This window comes from Plectropomus leopardus, chromosome 15 (genome assembly GCF_026936395.1).
Source record: "Plectropomus leopardus strain MGB_pleo_1.0 chromosome 15, ASM2693639v1, whole genome shotgun sequence".
In the NCBI taxonomy this organism is placed as follows: domain Eukaryota; kingdom Metazoa; phylum Chordata; class Actinopteri; order Perciformes; family Serranidae; genus Plectropomus; species Plectropomus leopardus.
This window is the reverse complement of record NC_142190.1, coordinates 27,383,502-27,394,962: the sequence shown is the minus strand read 5'-3', so window position 1 is coordinate 27,394,962 and position 11,461 is coordinate 27,383,502. Positions and strand designations below refer to the sequence as shown.

General features: G+C 39.4%; 1 protein-coding gene across 1 annotated transcript; it reads left to right on the top strand.

Moving 5' to 3' along the window:
• Positions 1-390: 390 nt before the first annotated feature.
• Positions 391-9,291, top strand: zc3h12b (zinc finger CCCH-type containing 12B). Its single transcript, XM_042499274.2, has 6 exons — positions 391-541; positions 4,878-5,666; positions 5,807-5,946; positions 6,709-6,943; positions 7,252-7,358; positions 7,462-9,291. Exons 2-6 carry the CDS (start codon positions 5,041-5,043, stop codon positions 8,886-8,888), a joined length of 2,535 nt encoding a protein of 844 aa, XP_042355208.1. The 5' UTR covers positions 391-541; positions 4,878-5,040; the 3' UTR covers positions 8,889-9,291.
• The last annotated feature ends 2,170 nt before the right edge of the window (positions 9,292-11,461 follow it).

The window sequence follows — 11,461 nt, the reverse complement described above, 5'->3', positions numbered from 1 at the left end:
CTGAATATGAACTGTGTGCACTTCTCTATGGATTGTTTGTTTTGATACTGTCACAGTATTTATATAGCACATATACCTTCTTTATATTTAAGAAGACATTAAAACTGACTTTTTAAAAATATGGGACCTTTAATGAAATGAGGAGAAAGTATGTTTAGTAAATGAAGGCTCAAATAAAAGTAGTCATTACCACACTTTATCAAAATTTACATTCCAGTTTGAGTTCATGGTAAAGTTTTTCCAACTTTAAGAAGTCGGAATCTATGATAAATCTGCCTTTGCTTGTTTGCAAAGCTCAGTGTTCTGGGAAATGTCCCCACAAGCCACAAAGAAAGAATAATAATAGCCCTGCGTTGATGAAACGTCCGATTAACTGTTGAGGGGCAGAAATCAGGTTTGTAACGGTGTTATGACCCCGGTGTCTTTTCACCGCTCCGTTTACTTGTTTCCCTCGCGTTATCTGGCAACCCTGACCAAACTGCGACAGCGCCAATGGCAGCAAAACATAACTGTTACAGGCGAGGAGGATGACAGCAACAAGGTGAGATGAGCACCGTTTGAAGTCAACGATGTCAGTAGTATGCTTGCAGATAATGTAGAGAATAATTGTATGTTGCTGTGGTTTCACTTCCGTCTAATATAAAAAGGGACGTCAACTTTATCTCAAGTTACAGTAGTATTCTAGCAAAAAAAATGTTAGCACACGCTCAGCAGCTAAAGCTAACTAGCTACCAAGTTAGCCTGTGGAGCCACTGAGTTGGCTATTACTGTATATTAGCTGACCACTTAGCTTCTCTATCGTTTATTAAATAGACACCGTGTTGCCTGGCAGGCTTTTTAGTTATTGTTAGCCAGCGATGACAACTGTCTAATCGCTCTCTAGCCCCAGACCAATACCATAGACCGATAAAGGCCGGTTAGTTTGCGGAGCTAAAATGTAGACTCCAGCTGGCCAAGTAACGGTAGACTAGCATGCTAGCGTGTGCTAACCGTAACTCGGGGCCTAAGGATGTCAAACCTGTTATATCTCATAAAAATCAATTTAACAAAGGTGTCGTTGTGTGCATTAGCTGTGTCAAACCGTTATTTGTTAAAGTGTATTGTAAGCTTGTTATCTTTTTTACTGTCATCTTATTTAACCTTCCTCCGTTTCATTCTGCTCAACTCATGATGCTGTAGCCAATGATATCATGCACTTCAGTTTTTTGGATTGACGGATAAACTAGTTAGCTGGTGAATGCAATAACACAGTTATGTTATCACTTCAGGAGGTTCCCTGTGTTCTCGTTGTCACTGATATCAATGCAGTGTTTGAAATTGGCTGCACATACATGTAGTTTGCTCTTAAGTCATGTATTTTTTGGATATGTTTGTAAAAGTTAAAATTCTTCCAAAAAAAAAAAAAAAAAGAATTAATAGAGCAGAGTTGGTTAGAATTTAATGCTGTGTTTATGACCTTTAACACACTTTTAAAAAATGGGAAAGATGGGGAAGTATGAAGTAAGTTGTTCTTCAGGGTCATAATCATGATAATTGTGTCCTCATGTATTAATTATTTCATACGCATATATAAAACAGACACAACTTAATTTTATGTATTTGTGGTGCACTCTAACCAATGCAAAGAGTAATCATCCAGGTACCTTAACACATCAGTAACTTCAAATGAATGCATAGCCAGTGAAAAGAATGAACGGTTGTCTGCCAAGAGCATTAAATCCTGCTGATGATGAACCAAGCACAATTAGAATATACTATAGTATATAGGATTTTTTTAACGCAATATAAGTCACTGAAACTTAGACAATATGATTAAAAAGATAACTTTTTTTAACAAGACATCTGCCTTTCATGGTGGAATGTTAGCTTGACACACTGAACAGATCTTTAAGGGTCATATTGAGGATTTTGGTGTCAGTGATCTTGTCTGTTGATGTGTAAGATGACTACAAGTGTGCAAAAAACATAATCTCTTCCCATTGTAGCAGTTGTAACAGAGATGTCACTGATTTGAAGTGCATAGTTTAAAGTGAAATGGGAGCATCATGCCATCATCTGATTAATGTAAATAAGGTCTAAGATTGTATTAGGTTATGTTTGTTTGTTTGTGTCTTGGATGACAGTTTCCTATGGCTTCCCCTTGGCTATGCTGAGTCAAATGTAGGACCAAAAATGACAATTTTATTTATGTTTGTGCTTTTAAGCTAAGAAGATGAGTTATTTGAAGGCCCACGTGCTGCTTTGGCAGAACACACTGATGAGGGGTTGTGGTAGCCGCTGTTTAAGTCGTTTGTTTGTAGTTTTTAAGTAATGGGTCTTTCCTTAAGGTGGTGGCTAAGCATGCTGAAAGTTAATGTCAGAATGTCGTTTGTGCAGAGTGATAGTGTTTTCACACTTTGTGTTAACACTGTAACACTTACATGCCATTCTGTCATTGTGTCTGTCTCATGAAATAACTGCTGGGTAATTTTATGCAGCGGTGGCTACGCTTAACTTTAAATTCCTCGATTTTTTTATTCACATGAAAGCAACACTAGCCATAGTGCAGTTTATACCTGTTTCATACTGGATACTATGTAAGGTCAGCAATGTAAAAGATGGCTACAGGGACCTGCTTCACTTGTTGCTATGAAACAGAAGCACACGAGCCAGTGCATGTGCAGAGAGAGTCTGGAGGCCTTGCTGAGTCTAAGCCTGTAAATCTGGAGGTGGAAGGGAAATGATTGGAACAGCTCTGCTCCCTTAAACATGTATTGATGTGCTCATAAAATGTCTTAAATGACAGTGGGCGGTGCAAGTTCCACAACAGAGCCACATCATCCCTCTATTTTCAGCTAACTGTTTTAAGTTTGTTCTCCATCCTTGCCATACAAATTGTGATCAGCAGGGAAACAGTGTGCGCTGCTGATTCTGTAAGGCTACATGAAATACTGCCATTAAAAGGTATGCATGTGTAGTCATAGACTGACTCAACCTCCAGGGTCTTCCATGATTATTAGTCTTGTGTATTACCTGATGAAGGTGTTGCCACTCACATAGTGTTTGCTATGTAATGTAATTTGTTTTTATTGCAAAATATGCTGCCTCAAGAGTTTTAGTGTAGAGTTGTAGTGTAGCTGTAAGTGTTCTGCATTTACTGACTGCCTGAAGAGAGATGATGAGCTGTGTTTGTGTTAGTCGTGACTGGTAAAAAGGAGTTAGCTGATGACAAGGCTGTGTTGCTAAGCAACGCACATCATGGGCTGCGCCTCTTGAAGCTCGAAGCTGGCTGCATTCTACTCTCTGCAAGACTGGGGGAGAGTATGGTTTGGTGTTTCTGGTCATTAAGCATGTGTTAAGATAATTTGATTAGCAATATGTAAAAATGTACACATGGACTCGTTAACAGGGGTGCATGTTTATACTGCAGACTCCCCTGAAGTCCGACTCTGCTTTACCATGAAAGAGCTTTATTCCCTAAGGAGTTCAGTTCAATTCAGATTGTCTGTCAGAGGGCTGGAGGCGCAGGGATACACTGTTCAGCCCACACTTTGTCTCAGGTTGTGTTAACTCGTGCACTCACCCCATGTGTGTCTGGCTCGAATATTGCTTGCAAGACCAGCAAGGCTTTTGTGCACACAGAGGCGAGGGTTGTTCTGCAGCACATTTACACGTTTTGTGTAGGAAGGCTGGGGTTTTCATATTAAAAGCGGTTAGACAGAGAGGCGGGGAAGTCAGGTGGAGTCTTTGTTGTCTGTAGTATCTATAGTTTTGCATATTGGACCTACAAGCAAGAGGAGATTCTTTTCAGTTTCTTTTTAATATGCATTTGTTTATTGTGAATAAAGTGCCTGAATTTCTATAATATTCACACAAAGATGCAGTTACAACCTAACATTAGTACAGGGTTCCTGTGGATCCTTAAAAGCCTTAAAAGGCATATCAGTAAAAAAAAGGCTAATTATTAATCCAAAAATAGGGCTTTAATCAGTATTACATTGACTTAAATGAATCTTTCATGTCTTAAAAATGTTCAGACATGGGAAGTAGGATTTTATGAATCTTTATTTCTGACATTGTATTGTAAAATCTCAAAATGATTGGTAACATCTATGTTTTTTTTAAATTTTTTGTTATATTATTTAATTAATTCCTCATCTTAAACTCATCATAATTGGAATCCAAGTGGTGGGATCTCACATGCTGATTAAGAAACACAAAATCATCCAGAAAACAGGCCAGAAATGTCAGATATTTCTCACTTTTGTTTTTAAACCAAATGGATTAAATAGAAAGAATCCATGAGTTTGTAGGTGTGACATATACTATTTCACTCAGAACAGGACTGACAGACAAAACGAACAGCCTGCAGACATCGCAGTCTATTTAACCAACCAGTTTTGCCACAAAATGCAAATTAAACAAAAGATTAAACTCGACTTCTGTGAACCACAGACACCAAAACACAGTCAGACAGAGAGAATTTGCATGTCTGTACTCAGATCAGTCCTTTCCCATGAAGTTATTCTCATTAACATATTCTTCTGTTGTCCCATGAGTGAACAAGTACAAAAATTATTTAAATGCTGCCCTTAAACTTTACATGATAACCAGCAGTGTTTCCCAGGATGAAGTAAAAGCAGCAAGACAAAAAAAAAAATTGCACTTGCGCAAGCATTTGTGTGTATTTGCAGAGCCCACCCGACCTGAAGGGTTCTATTTGCCTGCTTGCACAGGTAGGGCTGTTAAGGTCAGAGTACATACAGTACATTTGTTTAGTACAGATTGTGTACAATAATGAGCAGTGGGGATGGGGGGTCTCTCTTGCTTGCATATGATGCTGTGCATCTAGAATAGTCTTTGTGTTGAATCTTATTATATGTTTTGCTCTCTTTCAGGATTTATTAGTTTGATTTTGCCTGCCCACGTAGGGGAGAACGTGTTACTTTGGCTCTACGCTGCAGGCCTGGAGCGCTGAAGTCCAGCATTGAGCATGAGTCCCTGGTTGCGGTGGAGGTGAGGAAGCATGGGGTGGAAATCTGAGGTGTCAAGACGAAAGTGATGACAGTATGGTCGATGGTGGAGAAGCTCAAAATGGAAAAACACCCATGCAGGGAGGAGAACATTGACTCAAGCGAGGCCCGGCATGCCAGTGATGATTCTGAGGATGGAAGCAGCTCAGAGAGCGAATCAGAAGATCAGCAACACCGGAGGGCTCAGGTGAACAGGTGTAAGAAGAGGGAGCCCCTGGCTGTCGCAAAACCCCATCGACAGCTCTGTCGCTCTCCATGCCTTGACCGGCCAAGCTTTTCCCAGAGTAGCACTGCGCAAGATTTTCGTGAGGATGACACCGGCACGGGACCAGGCATCAAGCCTGCCAGCGACAGAGAGTACCAGACTAAGATGGAATTTGCATTGAAGTTGGGCTATTCAGGAGAGCAGGTGGAGACAGTGCTCAACAAGCTCGGGGCTGCTGCACTTATTAACGACGTCCTTGCTGAGTTAGTAAGGCTTGGAAACAAAGTAGAGCCTGAAACTCAGCCTTGCAGCAGTACAGCCACGTCAGCGTCACGCCCCCCTTGTGCTAAAGAGACTGTTAGCCCAGAGGTGTCAGTAGAAGAGGACTCTGTGGATAGCTTTGATAACCTCAGGCCCATCGTCATTGATGGCTCAAATGTGGCTATGAGGTAAGACACTAGCAAACATACACGCACTTTTAGTTGGTCTTTGCGTCATACAAAGTGCACTTACCTAAAACATTTGCCTCTAATAGATGCCTATATTGTTAGGTAAAAGCACCCCTATACTACACTGTTTTGTTTTCTAGCCATGGAAACAAGGAGGTATTCTCTTGCCGTGGTATCCAACTTGCTGTTGAATGGTTCATGGAGAAAGGACACAAAGACATCACTGTGTTTGTTCCAGCCTGGAGAAAGGAACAGTCAAGGCCTGACGCCCTCATCACAGGTAGTAAAGCTGATTATTAGGCAGTATTTGAAGATACTTAGTACTTGTGAGTTGTAGTTGGAGAAATTTGTATCATTATCTTTTGTAAGACAGGGAAGGAAGTCAAACTATATGTAATATGGTATTTTCACTTTCAAGGGCTCTCCAAGCAATCAGCCACCTTTCATCATAGGCTAATAATCATTGTAATTAGTTTGATCGCTGGTCTCTATAAAGCCTGATTAGAGAAGATGTCTCAATGGGCTGATAGAATGTCTTTCTGTTAAAATCTCACCTCTAGTTCTCGCCAAAGAAAAGACAACCTGTGTTGACCACGTCTCCCCAACCAGACTTGTTTTCTTTTCATTTTTGCAAACAGAATTTGGACGATTTCCGGTTTTGTCGGTCCGGTCCGGCGTACGAGCTTAAACTTGTTTGATTTATGCAAACTGGCTGAACCGGCATTTGTCATTATGACACATTCTGGCAATATAAAAGAAGCCTTCCACGGCGCAACATCCAAGTTAAATGGCATTAGTAATAAGAAATATGACAGAGTGATTAATATAATATTATGTTTATAAATTGACTAACTAATTACTAAGTTGACTAATTAACCGCTAGTGTTGCACAGGTCAGCTGCAGAAATTGATTTATTGCTGAGGCAGCTAATGTCAGCAACATGAAAGAAAAAAAATCAAAATACATTTTGAATGCCTGGTTTCTTTTTTGATGCACTAATGGTAAATCAACATTACAACTTAGATAAAACTTCTCTTTCAGATCAAGAAATCTTACGGAAACTGGAAAAAGAGAAGATCTTGGTTTTCACCCCATCGCGGAGAGTTCAAGGAAGGAGAGTGGTGTGCTACGATGATCGCTTCATAGTGAAGCTGTCTTATGATTCTGATGGAATTATTGTGTCGAATGACAACTACAGGGACTTGCAAAATGAGAAGCCCGAGTGGAAGAAGTTTATAGAAGAGCGTCTCCTGATGTACTCGTTTGTCAATGACAAGTAAGAAACCATGACTCATTCTTGAAGCAAGATATATTATGTATGTAATAATGCACTTTGGGACTTTTCAACCCATAAGCATAGTTAGAGATTTTGAGGATATGGTCTTAAAAGGAAAGATATGTTTATAACAAAGTTGGTTGGTAGTATACATGGTTATTTATTTAAAATATTTTATGTGTAAAATTTTGAAGACCAGTTATTAATTCTGTTTTGTGGCAGCAACTCTTTATGCTGAAGACAATAAAGTTGACATTTAAATAATGAGGGTTGTTTTTTTTTTTAATTTTTGAATGACTTTTGTAAAGGTTTATGCCGCCTGATGATCCGTTGGGAAGACATGGTCCAAGCTTAGAAAATTTCCTCCGCAAGCGCCCTGTTGTTCCAGAGCACAAAAAACAACCTTGCCCCTATGGTAAGTTCCCTTAGTGTCTTTTTATATCAGTGTCAAAATGATGTTGAATTTTTGTTTTTATAATTTAAACGTCTCTTGATCTGATCCTCTTTCTCCAAATAAGGGAAAAAGTGCACATATGGACATAAGTGCAAGTACTATCATCCAGAGCGTGTCAACCAGCCGCAGCGGTCTGTGGCTGACGAACTACGGGCTTTTGCCAAATTGTCTGCGGTGAAGACAATGAGTGAGGGAGCTTTAGCGAAGTGCGGTACTGGTCCAGCAACTGTAAAGGGGGACGGCAACTCCGAGGTCAAACGCGTGGCACCCAAACGTCAATCTGACCCCAGTATTCGCTCAGTGGCCTGTGAACCTCCAGAGACACTGTCCACGGTTAGGAAGTCTGAGACAAATTCAGTGCCTTCCCTTGTGTCTGCTCTCAGCGTGCCCACCATGCAGCCTGCCAAGAGCCACGCAGCTGGGGCCTTGAACACACGATCAGCCAGCAGCCCAGTGCCAGGTTCTTTGCAGTTCTCGCACAGTTCCCTGGAGCACATGTCTAGTGTACAGTACCCTCCTATTTTAGTTACTAACAGTCATGGCGCCTCGATTACGTACAGTGAACAGTTCCCAAAGTATGACTCAGTTAGCGACCATGGATATTATTCACTGCACAGTGATTTTTCAACTATGAGCATGAGCAGCATGCATAATGTTGACAGTTTCTGTAGCATGGAGCACGAGCATGGTGTGTATCAGAGAAATCCCAGCCACTGCCTTGAATCCTGCCTCAGCCATTCGAACAGTGACTCCTTCTCCTCTTATGGAGACCTGTACCCAAGCTCTGTTGACAGTAGCTTAGAGGAGAGCATGAAGGGCCAGCAGCAGTCTCCTGCGCAGGGTAGGATGCAAGCTTTCTCCCACGGGTTTCGTCATGAAGCACTGACCAGGGTACAGAGTTATGGACCTGAGGAACCCAAGCAGGGCCCCCGTAAGCAGTCTGGATCTCACCTAGCACCACATATCCAGCATGTCGCAGTGGGAGCCAGGTCCAGCTGCCCCGGAGACTATCCCCTCACTCAGAATGTCCTCCCACCTTTGTCCTCCCAGCCCACGCGATCTCTTGGTATGACTCGTATGGACAGCATATCAGATTCAAGGCTATATGATAGCAACCCAATGAGACAGAGGCGACCTCCACTGTGCCGCGAGCAGCATGCAAGCTGGGACCCCTTGCCTTGCGGTAACGAGTCCTACGGATACCATTCATATCCTTTGAGTAACAGCCTGATGCCGTGTTGCGAGCGGGTGATGGTCCGCAGCATGCCAGACAAAATGGAACAAATCTGGAACTCGCCATGGGAGGTGCCATCTGCAGCCGAACAGCAAGAGCGGTACGTCATCCCAGACCACCAGTATCAAACATATCGGAACCTTTGTAACATCTTTCCTGCTTACGTAGTCCACTCAGTAATGGAGAAGAACCCTCATTTGACAGATCCACAACAGCTCGCCGCCGTCATTGTTACAAAACTGAGGTCATGCCATTAAGCAGTTAATCTTATTAAACATTCAAAGGTGATGTGATAAGGATGATACAGATTTTGATTGCAAAGATAGGCATTTGTTAAATGTTGCTGCCTGTGCAACATCTGCCCTCAGGAGTTTTTTTAAAAATGTCTCGGGTGGGAAAAGAAGATTTTGCATCACTAAGATGATGTAGAAGTAATCAGCATAGAGGAAGTTTGTCTAGTAAGTTTATCTCAAATTGTAAGATGTTTCACATTTGAAAGCTACGTTTTTATATGAAGTTTGGTAACACCTTATGAGAGAGCTGGTTCACAGCACATTCATACTACCTGAGCAGGAGCAGCATAGCAGCTTTGTACCATATCCACACATTTGGCAGCACTCTTAAATGTCCACTTGATCAATTCTGAAAGTCTCTCACATATTATATTATATATTATATGAACGTTGTGTATGGAGGCCCAAAGTGTTCACATTAATTAAATAAATAGTAATCATGAAAGAAATGATCAAAGAAATAAAATGTGTAAAATATATAAATAAAACAATACTTTTTGAATTTATTCGAGAGATATGAAAACTCATTCTTATTTTCAGAGTTTTTGAATTTACTTTTATTTTTCTGAATTGGTTTTATATCATGGCATTTTTCCCAATGTCATTTTAGGTCCTTATTCACAAATTGTTGGTCAATTTATATATTTTACACACCTTATTTGCATGTTTATTTCATACTTTCTTTCTTTTTTTTATTCAATCAGTATTAATTACTTTGGCTTCCATAGCTATAGTGGTCAGATGGTTAACCGTCATAATCCAACTGTAACTGTAATTTATCCAGGGCTGGGCAATATGGAGAAAAGTAAATATATTAATTTTGATATACAACAATATTAAAGGGTGCATTCACAAAAACATTTACAAAATAAGACTTTTTGATTAAAAATCGTAAGTAATATGGATATAATGACTAAATGTGTAAAGGCAAATAATAGAACTGGTAAGTTCTGAAAATTACACCACTTTACTATGATTCCTTTAAAACCAGGAAAAAACAAAATTTAGGATATTATGATATCCATCCAAACTTTAAGACCATATCTCTCATATTACAATATTGAAATAATGTCAATATATTGCCCAGCCTTAAATTGATCCTAATTAATGTAGCTAGCTAGTGCAATACTGAATCTTGTCCTTATGTGAGTTGATGTGAATTTAGTGATACAATTAACAGCAAGCTACATGGCAACCCAGTCAAGACAGAAAGTAATAACTCAGCAACATCTCTCTCATTTGCATCAGTAAATCTGACAAGAATACGTCAACATTTGTACACCATGTAGCTTTTATAAAGATCTTGTTCAGGCCCTGTGAATGTGTTATGAAAAGCATCTGAAGTGTTTCTGGTGCAGTGGAACTATAACTAACCTTGCTTAGGTCTGCCTCTGCTGTAAATAAGTCTTGTGACTTTTTTGTGCATTTATTTTGAAGATGAGTAAGAGGGAGGTAGTTACATACCTCACAGCATGAACGATAACATTTAATGGCCTTATATCTGAATGACCTCACGCTTTAGTCATTGTCTGATTGGTTTCGATGAACGTCTTAGTCATTGAAGCCTCCTATTTTCAAATGTAAAGCACTATCTCAGTATCTAAAGAGATATATTTTCTCAGCCTCACTTAACAAAGCTACTATTTTGGTAGAATTTGACAGTGCACAAAGCAAGTCAAAAACAATATTTGACTTGTATACATGTGCACATATCTATGTACATATAATCACACAAAAGCCATTATTTCAAAGTCATTTATAAGCTGCTAAATAATGCCAAAAAAAGATAGAATTTATAAAGTGTCAGTATTCTACATAACTTTACACTTTGGTTCACAGAATCAATTGGATTACAGTATAAACTAACATCTGTGTTTGGATAATTTCCTATGGTGTACTGTATAGTTACCTTTCTGATTTTATTGGATGCTAAGTCCAAGATTTTCCTATTTATATATTTGTCAAATTTGTTGTGCTGATTCTTTTCAATGTGAAAATATTCAAAGTATCTTTGTTTCAAACAGTAGCTCTAATGGACTTCTTCAAGTTGTCAGTGGAGCAGTGGGTTTTCAGGAGCAGGTTCATTTCATTTCAAAGGCTACTTTTACATGCACTTAAGCACTCTGATATTTTATAATCAGCTTTGATTGATTGATTTCATTGTCAATATGTTGGTTATTTTCTTAATTAATTGATTAGTTGATTGTTCTATAAAATGTCAGGAAAGGGTGAAAAACATGTCAATCAGTGTTTCCCAAAGCCCAAGATAACAATCTCAAATTTCTTGCTTTGTCCAAATCCCCAAAATATTCAGTTTACTGTCAGAAGACAAAAGAAATCAGAACATATTCATATTTAGAAAGATGGAATCAGAGATTTAGATGTTTTTTCCTCCTGATGCCTAAATCAAATGTTTGCTTTTTATCAGTTTATAGTGTTCAGAGAAACTTTGTTAAGCCAACTAGATTTCTGAGGGAATTTGGATTTTTATACACTATTAAAAAGTGTTGTTTTTTTTTCATTTATAACTATATATA